Below are 15,983 nucleotides of genomic sequence, written 5' to 3' on the forward strand. Positions count from 1 at the left end.
CCTGGGAAGAGTAGAGTCTAAGATTGCCAAAGAGCCTTTTCATAGGACAAATAATTTGCTTTTTTGGCTGCTCCAAAGCAATTATGATTTTGGGGAAAAATGCTTTTTAAGTGAAAAATATTTCAGGACAAGAAGTAATTCCAGTTATAAATTGAGTAATAATTTGCAAATGCACTTTTTTTGCTTCCCCAAAGAAATGTTAGAAATAACTGTTAACATCTTTTTTTCATAAACAGCACTAAGTAGCTGCATGTTAAATTGTCTGTTTTTGTTAAATGCACAATTATTGAAAAATGAAGAATGCAGTTTAAAATTCAATATCAGAAAAACTTTCAAACTACAAATTCTAAACACAAATCATACATCCTTATATTTCTAACCTGTCTATATCATTAGAACAGATATACACACAAAAGGAGAGTTTTGCACCTAGATAATACTACTTTTAGATTTGTTTTGAAATTTAAGCAGATGCAAAGAAAAGACCAGTAACTAGCCCTGCCCCATCTCCTCTGGCTTTTTTTGTCTGGGAGACCGTTTCAACTGTTTTCAAGGGAAAAATCAGCTTGCAAGATATTTAGAAAACTGGAATCTGTGGCTTGAATATCTTAATTGAGGAATCATAACTTAAAGAGCAGAGGTCACATTAACGCAATACTGCCAGGAGCTTCTGTGTGTGGCTGCAGTCCCAGTTTCAAGAGGTTAATAGTATTTCTTGCTATCCTTCCCAAAGTTATTGCTGCATTCCGGATCCAGGAGACATTAACTGTTTCTTTCAGGACTCAGGCTAGGCATGAAATCCAGATGTCTGCTGATTTGCAATGCCTTTTTATATTTTCTGAATATGAACAAGAATATGAATTGCAGTATACTGACGTGCAGAAACAGACTCCACAGTCAGTGAGATTGTAAAGTAGGTATGTTTATTCAGCGCTGGGCAGCACAGGGGTAGTCCCACCAAAGTCGTGCGTGCCTGACTCGGCAGTTCGCTTCAAATTTATACAGTCAAGTGTTACATTTACATAGAGTTTCACAATACGCCTATACATAGGCATGATCTATCCCCACTTTATATTAAAATTAGTTCCAAAAAGTCACAAGGCCGGTCTTGGCTGGTTTTTGGGGTCGACTGCTGCTTCTTATCAGGGACTATCTCCTGCCCCAGCCAGCCTCAACAATGCAGACGTTAAGCATCACTTCTCATCCTCTTGGGCCATGTCTACCTCTATTGAAATTTCTTTAACTTCATTATAAGCTAGATAATTATTAATCAATTCTTATCTACATCCATATATCTACTATATCTACTAAGGTTCCTTTGGCTCCCCGTTTCAGTCCCCCCTTTTCTAGAAAATAGTAAATTCTTTTACTATATCCAACTCTAGTACTTCTAATGCATTGTTTCCCTATCTACCATTCTCTCAAAATATTTATTGGACTCGAGTTTTCGTCACAATTGGTTCTTTTTCCGTTCACTGTAGGAATCTCCTGTGCTTTGGAAACACCATAGGCTGCATCGAATTGTTGTACAAAGGACTATGAGCAGAAAAATGATTACTATTGCTGTCACAAACAGTTGTTTTGGCCATGTTAAATTTGGCAACCAGGAAGTTAGTTTTTCCCATATCTCAGAAAATCCCCATGATGTGTCATCCACAGTGATAAGATGTAATTCCTTAGAAATTTCCCAAATCTTTTCAATATCTGTCTCTACTTGCTGTCTTTCATTTAAATAAGCACAACAGCTTTGATTTATAAGTACGCACACCCCCTCTTCCTTTGCGGTTAACATATCTAATGCAAGGCGATTTTGTATCGTTATCTTTGCCAAGGAATCAATTTCGGCTTGTAATTTTCCTAGCGCGTCAGCAGTAGTATTGGCTAAAGTCTCGACCACCGCTGATACATTGACTATTGCTTTTTCCAATTCAGATACTCCAAGCATTGGGAAAAGCCATCGTACCACACTGTGGAATGTGGTGCCTCGTTCTATAAGAGGGTTGGAGGTTCTTTTAGTCCTCGTGTGGTGCCATGGGGATCGGAATATTCCCTGTAATTTTCCTAAAATAGGGAGTGTTTGTGGGATTATTATTCCCTCTGTGCATTCTCCCCACCAATCGATAGGTAAACTCTTATGTGCCTTCCCGTTTGCACAAAGGTACCAACACCTGTCAGGGAGATTACAATTGGATGGCTCCCGAGGAGGAGGAAGATAACAACTCCCTGTTAGATTTCTCCATCCTGTATTAGCTATCCCTGTAGAGTGTGATTCATTACATCGAAAGCAAGTTCCATTCAGTGTCCCAAGAAAACTAGAAGTGTTGGCATAATGGGGGCGCATCATTACGGGGTCTCCCCCTCTGCCTCTTTCCATGTCTTTTAATCTCCAAGACCAATTGTATTGATCATTATCATGTGGGTCTCTGCTATCCAGACCAAGTTTATACTTCACTATAGTTCTGGAACCATTTCCATATAAACTAGTATAGTTGGCAGTTCTATTCAATAGTGTTTTAGTGCTGTTTGTTCTGAGGGGGACACCAATAAACGGGAAGGTTTCTCCTTGTCTGGGTATTAAGGTACACATCCAACAGCTTGATACATTAATATCCTTTGCTAGCTCCTGGTTATATCTGACAAACAGGTTTTCATCCCACGCCTTACACAGAGTCCCCACAACTCCCCATATTACCGCATAAAAACTAAATGTCCATCGGGTTTTGTGGTAACAACTTTCCATGGAGTTTTGGGTGTCTTTTCCACTCTGGTGTGATGAATCCAAGTGTCCTGTTCCTTGATTCTGATTGCAGTAAAGGAGGTGAGTAGTACTTGGAATGGTCCTTCCCACTGTGGCTCCAGGGTTTTTTCTGTAAGAGACTTTACATATACATAATCCCCAGGTTGTATATTATGTACAGGTCCATCCAAACCTCTCCCGAGTCCCAGCCACATGCTTCCTGATTTTATTGAGCTGCTTACTCAGTGCTACCATGTAAGAGGTCACAATTTCGTCCCCAGCTTGCACAGACACCCCTTTCTGTATTTCATAGGGTCGTCCATACAACATTTCAAAGGGGCTCAGTCCTTCCCTCGCCCTTGGTCTTGTTCGTATACGCAGAAGGGCTAAAGGGAGAGACTGAGGCCATGTCAAATTTGCTTCTTGTCCTAATTTCACAATTTGCTGTTTGATTAAGTGGTTCATTTTTTCCACTTGACCACTCGACTGGGGGTGATATGGAGTATGAAGCTGCCAATCTATACCCAAATGGCGGCTAATTTGTTGTACTATTTTTGAGACAAAATGTGGTCCTCTGTCAGAGGACATGGTTGCTGGAACCCCAAAACGTGGTATTATCTCTTGTACTAATATTTTAGTTACCTCCCGAGCTTTAGCCGTTCTTGTTGGGAATGCTTCTGGCCAACCTGAGAAGGTATCAGTTAATACCAATAAATATCGATACCCCCCTTTTCTTGGAAGTTCTGTAAAATCAATTTGCCATTGTTGTCCAGGCCCATTGCCTTTTCCAATCTGGCCCATTTCTAGTTTGGGGGTATTCTTAGGATTAGTCTGAAGGCAAAGATCGCATTGTTGAGTCACCTGTCTCACCGTGGTATATAAATTTCTAGCCACAATTTCTCTTATCAAATGTTTATACAGAGCCTCTGTCCCCCAATGTCTTTTCCTATGCTCCTCCCGTATCAAATGCCACAGTAAGCAAGAGGGAATGATTAGTTTTCCCTGTGGGGTATGAGCCCACCCCTCTTCATTATATGACCCTTCTAAATCTGTAATAAGCTTCTGATCTTCCCTGGTATATTCTGGCTTACCTTCTAGGGAGAGTTGTCTATCGGGAATTAAAGCCCCTTCTATTTTTACCTTTGTTTTGGCCACTTGTTTTGCCTCTCTGTCCGCCAGCTCATTCCCTTTTCCAAATCTGAGCTCACTTTCTGGTGTGCCTTAATATGCATAATTGCTACTTTCTTAGGGAGCTGGACAGCTTCCAGTAACTTCAGAATTTCTTCTGCGTGTTTGATATTTTTCCCCTGGGAATTCAATAGTCCTCTCTCCTTCCAAATTGCTCCGTGTGTGTACAACTCCAAAGGCATATTTTGAGTCTGTATAAATGTTCACAACTTTGCCCTGGGCCAATTCCAGGGCGCGGGTTAGAGCAATTATTTCTGCCTTCTGTGCGGAGGTGTTCATGGGCAAAGCCCCTGATTCTAGTACCTCTTGGCTGGTGGTGATGGCGTATCCCGCATGTCGATTACCATTTAGGACGTAGCTGCTTCCGTCTGTGAACCAAGTTTCCCCGTTTTCCATGGGGCTGTCTTTCAGGTCTGGGCGGCTTGTGTATGTTGCTTCGATGGTTTCCAAGCAGTCATGATGTACCGGTTCTCCTGTGTTCCAGCTGAGAAAAGAAGCTGGGTTGACAATGTTAGTGACTACAATCTCCACATCATCCTGCTCTACCAATATAGCTTGATATCTCAGGAATCTTTGCGGAGAGAGTCAATGTCCACCCTTTGCTTCCAGTACTGCTGATACTGTGTGAGACACCAAAACAGTCATTTTCTGGCCCAGAGTAAACTTTTGGGCTTCCTGTATGTTCAGTATCACAGCTGCAACTGCCCGCAGGCATCCAGGCCAACCTTTTGCAGTTGTGTCTAACTGCTTAGAGAGGTAGGCAACTGCCCGTCGATATGGACCCAGGTTTTGTGCTAATATTCCCAGGGCAATGCCCTGCTTCTCGTGGGAGTAAAGAAGAAATGGCTTACTCACATCTGGGAGTCCTAAGGCTGGGGCCGACATCAAAGCCTTTTTCAGTAGCTCAAAGGCTCGTTCGGTCTCCTTGTTCCACTCAAGGTGTTTCTGCTCAGTGGCTGTCAGCGCATACAGTGGTTTAACAAGCAATCCATAATTATAGATCCACAATCGGCACCACCCCGTCATTCCCAGAAAAGTCCGCAACTCTTTTACTGTCTGAGGTCTCTGAGTTTGGCATATTGCCTCTTTACGGGCCTGTCCCAAAGTTCTTTGTCCCGCACTAATTTCATAGCCCAAATAATTCACTTTGCGTTGTATTACCTGTGCCGCCTTCTTGGATACCCGGTACCCCTGGAGTCCCAGGAAATTCAACAGACTCACTGTCCATGTCATACAATCTTTCTCTGTCTTGGTGGCGATCAGGATATCATCCACATACTGCAACAGCTTTCCCTCCTCAGACAGGGTTTCCCAGGATTCTAAGTCTTTCGCAAGCTGATTGCCAAAAATGGTAGGACTATTCTTAAATCCTTGTGGCAACACCATCCAAGTGAGCTGGGTCTTTCGACCACTCTTGGGGTTTTCCCATTCAAATGCAAATAATTTTTGGTGGCTTTCGGCCTTCCTTGATCCTGACTTCAACAGGTGGAGCACTTTTCGCTCTTCCAGGTACATCAGTAGCCCATACCCCCGGGTACACTTGGTTTAAGATGTCCTCGTTAATGCTTCCTTCTAGGGGGAGACTGGTTAAGGTTAGGCTCAATATTTGAATATATTGCTGATCTTTTACCTCCAGAGTAATTTCTCCCTTTTTGAATACAATTTTTGCTCCCAATTGTTCCAACAAGTCCCTTCCCAAAAGTGCCTTTGGGGAATTGGGCATATATAAAAATTTATGAATGCCCCACTGTTTTCCTAATTTATATTCTAAAGGTTTACAAAAATATGCCTTTTCACTTTGGCCAGTCGCTCCTTTCACCATGACATAATCATCTCCCAGGGGCATCAAGGCTTGGTTCAGAACCGAGTATGTTGCCCCTGTATCTACCAAAAATTCTACCTCTTGTTGTGTTTTCCCTAGCTTACTTATAACCAGTGGATCCGCTAGGGTAGATTCCCCAGGTTCCCGTCAATCTCCCTTCACATGGGCTACCGTTCTTCCTGTTTGAGCCCTCTGATCCTCCTTCTTGTTCTTTGGGCATTCCTTTTTCCAATGACCAAATTTCTTACACAAAGCACATTGATCCTTGCCCAGTCGGGGCAAGTCTCGTCTAGGCCCTCTTCCTCTTTCTTCTGGGATAACAGCCATTAATTTCCTTTGCCCTTGCCTATATCCTTCTTCTCTGTTACTAAATACTCTCCATGCTTCATCCAATAATATTTCTAAATTCCTACTCTCTGTAGGGTGTAATTTCTGAAGTTTGTGCCTTATATCCCCTGTAGATTGACCCAAAAACAGGGAGACCAATTGTTGTACTCCTACCTCTAACCCAGGATCCAGCGGTGTGCTGCGGCGCATTACATCCCTCAGTCGATCCAGGAATTCAGATGGAGACTCAGAAGGACTCTGACTGCATATAAAGCTGACCAATTTATAGTTTTGGGGATTGCCCTCTCCATTCCTTTTGTAATCCAATCCTGATACCCCTGCAATCTTTCCATATGTGCAGATATATTAACGTCCCACTTTGGGTCTTGGAGAGGGAAATATTCCTTAATGTCCCCTCCTGTAATCTTATAATGATCTTCAGCAAGGTTCCCTGCTGTTTTTAAAATCAGCTTTTTCTCCGTCTCAGTCATGTATTCCAATAATAGCTGTATATCCTTCCAAACAGAGTTCTGCTGTTTTACAATAAATTGGAAATGCTTAGTTACACCTATCGGATCTCTCCTATAATCTTTTGCAACCTTTTTCCATTCCCCTAGGTCAGCAGTAGAAAAGGGTACTTTGATTAACATTGTCCCACCATCTGGCCTCACCGCCTCTCGGAGAGGTGCTTGTAAAGCTGTTGAGGTAGTTTTCTTCCTAGTACGGGAAGATACAGGGCTGTCCGGGGGGGTCGGAGTTCTATCCGAGTCTGCATCCTGTTCCTGTGGTCGAGGGGGAGGCTTAAACAAATCAATTAGATCTTGTTCTGGTGCCTGATGGATTTTATTGGTCTTTGTACATCTTTGTCCAATACTACATGCCGAACAGCACCGCCTCAGTTTACCTCTAAGCTCCTTGTTGTTTTCTTGCTCAAGTGCAAGCACCATGGGGTCCTGTGGGGGTATCATTCCACAGTCCCTTTGCCACTCCGGATGGTTTCGGAGGGTGAAAAACATGTCTGCATACGAAACCTCATCCCATTTTCCTTCTCTCCTTAAAAACAGCATTAGTTGTAATAGAGTATTATAATCTATTGACCCATTAAGTGGCCTCTTAGCATCATCTTCTAACTTATACAACGGCCACCATTGATTGCAATATTTAATAAGGTTCTTTTTACTTTCCGTACCTCCGGTCCCAACAATATCTTTCCAGTGGGCAATTACACAACCCAGACGACTCTTCCTCAATATTCCCCCTTGATTGTTTCCCATTTTATAACTTCTCCTTTTAATAAGCTTCCATGCAAATCGTTTCTTACACTTCTTTATAGTCTTCTCCCAGTTTTCCTCCCACACGTCCCGAATTTCCGGGATTAAATTTTCCTTTCCACACACCAATTTCACTATTTCTGCTACCTTTCCAACCACAAACAATATCTCAACTGTATACGTAGCCCGTCCCCTCTTATCCTAGGGAGTCCAAACCCGACACTCAGGGCATTCAATATCCCCTCCACAATCTATTTGCACCACACACATTCCAGGACATATGAGGGCATACACTCATTTCCTGGATGTAAAAGACACCATTCAAATACCCACATTTATGCGATGCACCATACAGGGACTTTCTTATACCAACACCACAAAATGATTAAGATAATCAAACTCAAACTTACAATTACAACGCTAACATATAAATTGAAGTTCCAAATCATCAGGGAGTCACACTTCGTTCGTCTCCGGCCATACCCCTTGTGAAGTTACAAAACTGTGGATCAGAACTCCACACACGCTCCGCAGCTGAGTTGCGTCTCTTTTACTCAAACATTCAATTCACAGTTTTAGACATTTACACATTAACAAGCATATATACACATATAAATCTCAACATAACATTTCCACATACTCACACAAAATCTTTAACATTAAATTTCCAAACAAACATTCACATCATACAATCATCGCTCCAGTTGACAACCTTTCAGCAGCTGCAAAAATGTACCAAATGCAATTGCGAGGGGGTCCACTTACCCCAAAAATGTACCAAGTGCAATTGAGAGGGGGTGCGCTTACCCTTCTCCTGCCTCTTATATACCAGTCATCGACAGGTCCGTCCTGGCTCCCAATACTGGGATGCAGCGGTCACCCTGGATTTGCTCGATCTACCCCCAAGATCGCTGGCGGCCGCTCTATCGGTCAGCAAATCCCCCCTCGTTACCATACAGGGTACCCTCCTCCCATACGGGGACTACGCTGCATGCCAGACGTTTCTGCGCGATTTACCAGCTGCCCCGGCCCGTACTTTTACAGGCTCCCTTTGTGACACATACCGTTTGGTCCGCGGCTTCAGGAGGTTGTTGTCTGCTCCCGCGGTGAGCGGCTGGCAGTGGAGGCTCCTCCGAGAAAAGTGCTCGGGGCGCGCCTAGGGGCGTCCGCTCCGCAGTCGGTCCCGCAGCGGAGCAGAGAGTCTCCTGGCTGGCTCACCAAACTGACGTGCGGAAATGGACTCCACAATCAGTGAGACTGTAAAGTAGGTATGTTTATTCAGCGCTGGGCAGCACGGGGGTAGTCCCACCGAAGTCGTGCGTGCCTGACTCGGCAGTTCGCTTCAAATTTATAGTGTCAAGTGTTACATTTACATAGAGTTTCACAATACGCCTATACATAGGCATGATCTATCCCCACTTTATATTAAAATTAGTTCCAAAAAGTCACAAGGCCGGTCTTGGCTGGTTTTTGGGGTCGACTGCTGCTTCTTATCAGGGACTATCTCCTGCCCCAGCCAGCCTCAACAATGCAGACGTTAAGCATCACTTCTCATCCTCTTGGGCCAACAATGCAAATGTTAAGCATCACTTCTCATCCCCTTGGGCCAACAATGCAAACGTTAAGCACCACTTCTCATCTTCTTGGGCCATGTCTACCTCTATTGAAATTTCTTCAACTTCATTATAAGCTAGATAATTATTAATCAATTCTTATCTACATCCATATATCTACTATATCTACTAAGGTTCCTTTGGCTCCCCGTTTCAATACAACATAAGACAGTGTGGTGGATGCACTCGACCCCCCCTTAACCAAACCAGCAGCAGTTTGGTACAGGCTCCAAAGGAGGTAAAGGCCTGAGCCGTAGCCGGGCCAAGAACTCCTCTAGGAAACCCACAAAGGAACAGAGCAACACAGTGAAAGTTGTGGGTACAAGGAGTCTTGTGCATACCTCTCCCATTGTATGTACTACAAGCCAACCACTTTATCCCATAAATATGACAGCCTAAGTGAGCCGCCTTTGAGCTCGCCCTGCTAGGCAGCGTGGCTGCATGGCAGTAATCTCCAGCAATGAGATCTTTTACCAGCGACAGATTGTTGGATGAGCCCAATTTGAATTCTCCTTGGATGGCAACTGGACTGCACACCAGGCAACTCTCCCCTTGAGCAGGGACGCCTCTCAGTATTAAGAGATATTAGTCCTTTAGCTTAAATAAGTAAGTTTTAAATAGAATGAATCACTTAAAGTTATAATGTTGTGTGATTTAGTGTGCTGTTTGCTTAGCTTTACTTACTTAGCATGAGTAGCTAGATTTGCTGAAGTCTTAGGCCATAAGCTGTAAACTTTCACTTAGATTTACTGAACCTGTACCTACTTAGTCAAAACAGGGGCCTCCAGAGCCAGCGTAAATCAGAAGATAAGGAGGCGTCAAGGCTACACCCGTCAACAGCACCTGCAACTCCACAAGATAACGAATGGCCTGTCTGGAGACAGTGAAGGAATCCAATAAGGAGTCAGAAGGTGTCAGGCTAGAAACACTACTGGACCAAAGGGTGTGTGGAAGATGTGTGAAGAGAGTGTGAAGAATGTGTGAGGGATGGGTGAATAGTCTGTAAGGGTATAATTGCCCAGGGATTTGTTTGTTCAGGTCTGTCCCTCCCCAGAGGCACCCAGCTGGAGCTGACCCTGCTGCTGTACCACTCTATTAAATTATTTATTTTTATAAGACTCGATGCCTGAGAGTCTGTTTCGGAAAACTGAGGGCTCAAACTTTGGAACGAACTAACACCGGACACCTGGACGGAAGGTAAGTGATTAATAGCATGCTAAACTTTGAAATCCTAACTAAGTGATATAAAGGATTGATTGTGCACATATAATTCCTTTAGCCATAAACCCTTGACCAAGTCTGAGACTAAGTCTAGATCCAGCCACACCTAGACTCCTCTCTGAGAAGGAATTTAGAAAGCAAGGGGGTCCATTCTGAACCTTGTGACTTAACAGGAGGGTCTCCCTTATGTTTTTGCATCTCTGATCTTTGTGCAAATCATTCTAAATTGATTCTAACTTGATTTTCCTTTGTATGTTTCTCCCATGTAGTAAGTAATAGAGTGAACCTTGCCATTGAACTCTGTTAAGTTGCACTTTTACAGATTCTTTAAGGATCCTAAATCACTCATCCGCGACAGGTGTCCTAATGAGCAAGAACGCACAGACAAAATAAAGAGTGAAATCCTTGTCTCACTGAAGTAAAGCATACAATTTCTACAGACTTCACTAGGAAAAGAATTTTATCCAAAGAATCCAAGTTATTCTAGAGGAATATTTGTAATTTCTTGTCATAAAGGAAAAGTCAGCCATGCCTGTCTTTAAAATCCTACTTACAAAGAATCATACTTTGGATGACTCAATTGTACGTTACATGTGAACTTAGGGCTTTCTTACTTTCAAACCTTCCAAGTTGTCTTTTTATAAATACAAATATTGAGACATTGGCAATTAGAGAGACGATGAGACAGAGAATAACTAAATAAATTACTAAATCAACACTTACACAACTGATGGAAGCCTAACAAAGGCCAAATCTTCACAGATTTCCATCGAGGTCTCCTCAGAATGAGTTTACATGGACCTCTTTATGGATAAGAGGTCACCTAAGTTAGCTGAAGATACACACATCCAACCTTTGCATATGACACACAAAGTCATTGTGAGATTTTTTGACTTATAGATGAACAGCAGCCTCCATCCTTTCAAATCCATTCTCAAAGGTTTGCTGATGTGATATTTACCTGTATGAAAAGAGTCTGAATTAGATCAGTTGTCTAGGGCAGAAATAGGACTTCATTTTGGAAAGGCCTATGTTGACTGCCTACATAGACATGAATTTCAGGTACTGTAAGATAGACAATTTCCTTCATACTATATATTAGTGAGATGGGGGGCTAGAAATTTTAGGAGAAATATATCAGCATGGTTACTTATTTTAGATATAGGTAAGGGTTTTAATGATTATGGTAAAGAATGGATTTGGGTAGGAGCTGTTTAATGATTATCTAACTTATAATAAAGTTTCAATGGCAATAGACATAGTTCAAAGGGATGAGGGACAATGATTAATGTATATGTTGTTGTAACCAACTGAAGCAAGAGATAGTTCCTGATGAGAAGCAGGAGTCGACCCCAAGAACTAGCCAAGATCGGCCACACAGTTTGAACAGAAGCCAAAGGATGACTGCGCCTGTGCAGAAGCAAGAGGTAAAGAGTTCATCGCGAGGAAGACATACAGCCTTCATCTTTACGACCACCGCAAGGAGGCATTGCGCAGGCTCAGTTAGGAGGGACTTAGGGAAATGACTTCTTGGGACTAATTTTAATATGAAGCAGGGATAAGTCATGCATACGTATAGGCGTATTGGGAAATCTTATGTATATGTAACACTTGACTGTTTAAATTTGAAGTAAGTTGCCGTGTCAGGCGCGCATGACTTTGGTGGGACTACCCCCCCGGGCTGCCCAGCGCTGAATAAACATACCTACTTTACAATCTCACTGATTGTAGAGTGTGTTTCCGCACGTCATTAGAGCTGTCAAACAAGTTCTAGTGGTGTTATTGCTTTATCACGAATCTCCCACTAGTAGGTACTTTCCCTAAAACATCAACTCCTAGACTGACGTAGGACTGGAAAAAAGTATGTATCCTCCATATACAGATGAAAGTTTGGAAAAGCAACACTTAATGGCATAAAAATAGTAGAATAAAAGGAAAAGAAAAAGAACCTGAGAGCTGTTGTGTTGCTCATTTCTTATCCCCCTTCATGGTTTTTCAGGCCTGCCAATTTATGATTTCTTAGTGTTTGGCACTATTGCATCATGAACTCTGTTATGAATGACTGTATGTTCATTCCTTTGGACTATAAACTTCCTTGGACAGGAAGTGATGTTTACTATACTTTCATACAGCATCTTGCCCAATCTTTAGATCAGAGGTCTGTGGGCAATTGCACAGACTGAGTGATAAGGGAAGGGTAATGACTTATTACACTGGTCCTGGCAACCCTAGTCCCAACAGGTTGCCTGTAAACTGTGGTTTGGGAATCACTGTTCTAAGCTCATTTATTTAACATATTCCATGCTCATGGCCTAAGAATTATCTTCTCTTGACTATGCCAAACATGATTTAAGGGCACAGTGGAGATATTAAATTTCTGTTATTTAGTATTAGTTTGCTTATTTATATTATGGTTGCAAAAGACACTAATGGAGTTAGGTGCCGTTGAAATCCTTGCTTACTTTTGCTCCTACTTGTAGATTTATTTGAGCAGATTGTTTCTTTTTAGTAAAACATCCTGGCAGATCCAGGACCTGAACTCTCATAAGGCCACTGTTAGCTTGCGCTTAATTTCCAGAAGGAAATGACCAGCTGCTCATTTATAGGTAAATATGTGATACAGTTATTAAAAAGACATGGGATTATTATTTCAAAAGGAACTACTGATCTTTTCAGTGACTAATGATTTTAAAGAACAGCTTTAAGGGTAGTTTAAGGATGCTTGATTTACAGAGAAGCAGCACTTAGCTCCTCTGACAGCATTTTTAGAGCCCCAAATACTTTTGAATAAGTTGCTCCTTTACTATTAATGTCAAGATGGAGGCCGTACAGAAACCAAATGGTGAAACAAACAAATTACAGAAAGCAAATAAACAATTAAAGCAAAAATTATATTTTTTATTATACTCATCCTGGATTTAAAAATGAGAATGAAATTTTCCTTCTATTTTATTATTTATAGTGGTTTAAAAATCAAAGAAATTCTGTTGATTTAGATGGGCTTATTCCATACAGAAGAAAACTTAATCATAAAATACAAAATGTCATAACCTGAAAACCATATGGAAACAAAATGAAAACTATAACTCAGTTGGGGGCTTTAAAAATTGAATGTTTAAAGTACAGATGCAAAGAAAGACTTCCCCAAAATTTTTTATTTTAAAACTATTGAAATATTTTTTAAGTCTTAATCTTTCATTAGGCTTTCAGCATAAATATTGAGCCACTGTATAAAGCTTGAGTTCAGATAATTTGCAGAACTAAAACTTGTACTTCATAGACATTATTTGTTTCTGGTCAAGTTACTGTTGACTTAACTGGTTTTGTTTAAGACTAAATATGCTCCCTAAAAATTAAAACAAATTCAAATACTTTATTATGTGAACAGGTAGCATGTCACAGTTTTCATGTTAGTTACAGGGTAAGCTGAAGGGTGCAACTTTAAAATGGTTTTAGAACATACTGATTTAGGTCCAAAAAATTCTTGTTCTTGCTTTCAATCAAAAGTTTCTGGTTTGCGAGAATGGTGCCAAAGACATTGCTGCATTTATAATTTAGCAACTATAATAAATGGGAAGTTCAATTCTATTGGCAGTTGCTACTATCACATGATATAAATTGTTCAATCAGTTTTTGGCTAAGAATAAATTTACTTTAATAAACCTGAGATAACCTTGGTTTAAGTTAAAAATACCACTTCCGATATTTATTCATGTAGGATAATAAAGTAGTAGTCAGCTTTCTTATGTTTTATTTATGGTTTGGGTTTACTCCCAAGGTAAATTATGGATGATTTCAGGGTTATTACTTGGAATAAACCACACACACCTCCCCCCCACCCCACCCCCATTTTCAAAACACAGGCATAACTAACCTAAATATCTTTTTCCATTTCCTATATTGCAGTTATAATGTAATTTGTTAAAGTAATGCAGAAACTGAGATCTGGTGTTAGCAATCAAAAGTAGTCTCATTTTGTAGTGACAGAAACTAAACCCTTTAGACTCTTCTTCTTGGAGTATGTTATTTTGAATATATGCCATTTTTGAATCCTGCAGAGAAATGTAAATTCATAAAGTTCTAATTTGGCAAGATATATGAACCTCGACAGATTAAACCACATGATCATGCTATCAGCTTCTAAGATCCAAATTAGAAAACCACAGAGGTCTCTGTTTCTTAGAGAACAAAGTTTTGACTGAACAGGACTATATAATGGACCCAAAAGTTTTTATGGAAAGGCTAATATGAAGGAAATCAGACATTTGTATACATGGAATTAGGTGAAGTGCAAGATTTTCAACAGTGCTGAACACCAGTCTCTTCCTACTGAGAAGCACAGATAACACTTCCCACCCTTCCAGTTGGGGGAACTAAGCCAATGCTCAGCACTTTCTAATATCCCACCTCCAATATGGAGCTATTTTAGGACTCAGCCTTTGGAAGAAGTCCCTTGTTCCATTACAATGCTAAACAAATTCTTTTCTCTTTACTTGCACTGTGCCTGCACCCCTTGTGAGGTCTTCACCCATCAGGCCACCTAGGGGGTTGAAACAGAATACTTCAAATGAATACAATAAAACATAACAGACTGTCCTGGTTTCAGCTGGGATAGAGTTAATTGTCTTCCTAGTAGCTGGTACAGTGCTATGTTTTGAGTTCAGTATGTGAAGAATGTTGATAACACTGATGTTTTCAGTTGTTGCTAAGTAATGTTTAGTCTAAAGTCAAGGATTTTTCAGCTTCTCATGCCCAGCCAGCAAGAAGGCTGGAGGGGCACAAGAAGTTGGCACAGGACACAGCCAGGGCACCTGACCCAAAGTGGCCAACAGGGTATTCCATACCATGTGACATCACATCTAGTATAGAAACTGGGGGGAGTGGGGGCGGGGGATTGCTGCTCGGGGACTAACTGGGTGTGGATCGGCGGGTGGTGAGCAATTGCACTGTGCATCATTTGTATATTCCAATCCTTTTATTATTACCGTTGTCATTTTATTAGTGTTATCATTATCATTATTAGTTTCTTCTTTTCTGTTCTATTAAACTGTTCTTATCTCAACCCACGAGTTTTATTTCTTTTCCCGATTTTCTCCTCCATCCCACTGGGTGGGGGGGGGAGTGAGTGAGCAGCTGTGTGGTGCTTAGTTGCTGGCTGGGGTTAAACCATGATGCAGGCAAACACACAAAACATTTTCTCTAACTTCAAATTGATGTCAGAAGGACAATCTCTTATTGAAACCATAGGAACAAGAATGGAAGGTCCCTACGTTGAATCCATTGAAGCAAGGAGGTGAAACAATGAGGTTCTGTCAATCCTATTGCCTTACTTCTGATTTATATCACAAGTGCCCAGTTCTGGAGTAGTGTCAAGAAAAAAGTGTGTCCTTAGCTAACTTAGCTTGATTTTAATATTAAAAATGACACCCACTTGTGCATAATGAGTATGTAAATGTAAGACCACCTTAATATAATGAGTTAGGTAATTATCTAGACATGCATAGAAGTACTTTTGTTATATAAATTGTTTGTAACCAATCATGTATTTTGTTACCACTTTTTCCTTGATCCTGATGTGTATATAAGACCCTGTTTGCATTTCAAGTGTGTGCTAGCTTTGTGGAGTTACCACCTAGCACCCATCTCTGTGCAGACATGAAATAAACAAATATCTCGACTCTGTGTGTTATCAGCTCTTTGCACACCGGGTGAAGAACCCCATTTTGGGACAACAAAATGGCTTGATCCAATACACAATTCTGTTTTCCTCTGCCTCCAACAGGCATCAGATCAGGACCACAGTC

The 15,983-nt window shown here is 41.3% G+C and overlaps 1 protein-coding gene across 2 annotated transcripts in view; it reads right to left on the minus strand.

Annotated features, from left to right (window-relative positions):
• The window catches only part of LOC128136248 (myocyte-specific enhancer factor 2C-like), an 84,574-nt gene that overhangs the window by 60,096 nt on the left and 8,495 nt on the right, over positions 1-15,983 (minus strand). For both annotated transcript variants that reach the window (XM_052775510.1, XM_052775509.1), the window contains exons 4-5: positions 14,679-14,719; positions 12,714-12,720 (exon numbers count right to left, since the gene is read on the minus strand). In XM_052775510.1, the coding sequence (XP_052631470.1) occupies positions 12,714-12,720; positions 14,679-14,719 (48 nt within the window). The remainder of the gene's footprint in view (positions 1-12,713; positions 12,721-14,678; positions 14,720-15,983) is intronic.

This window comes from Harpia harpyja, chromosome W (genome assembly GCF_026419915.1).
Source record: "Harpia harpyja isolate bHarHar1 chromosome W, bHarHar1 primary haplotype, whole genome shotgun sequence".
Taxonomy (NCBI): Eukaryota; Metazoa; Chordata; class Aves; order Accipitriformes; family Accipitridae; genus Harpia; species Harpia harpyja.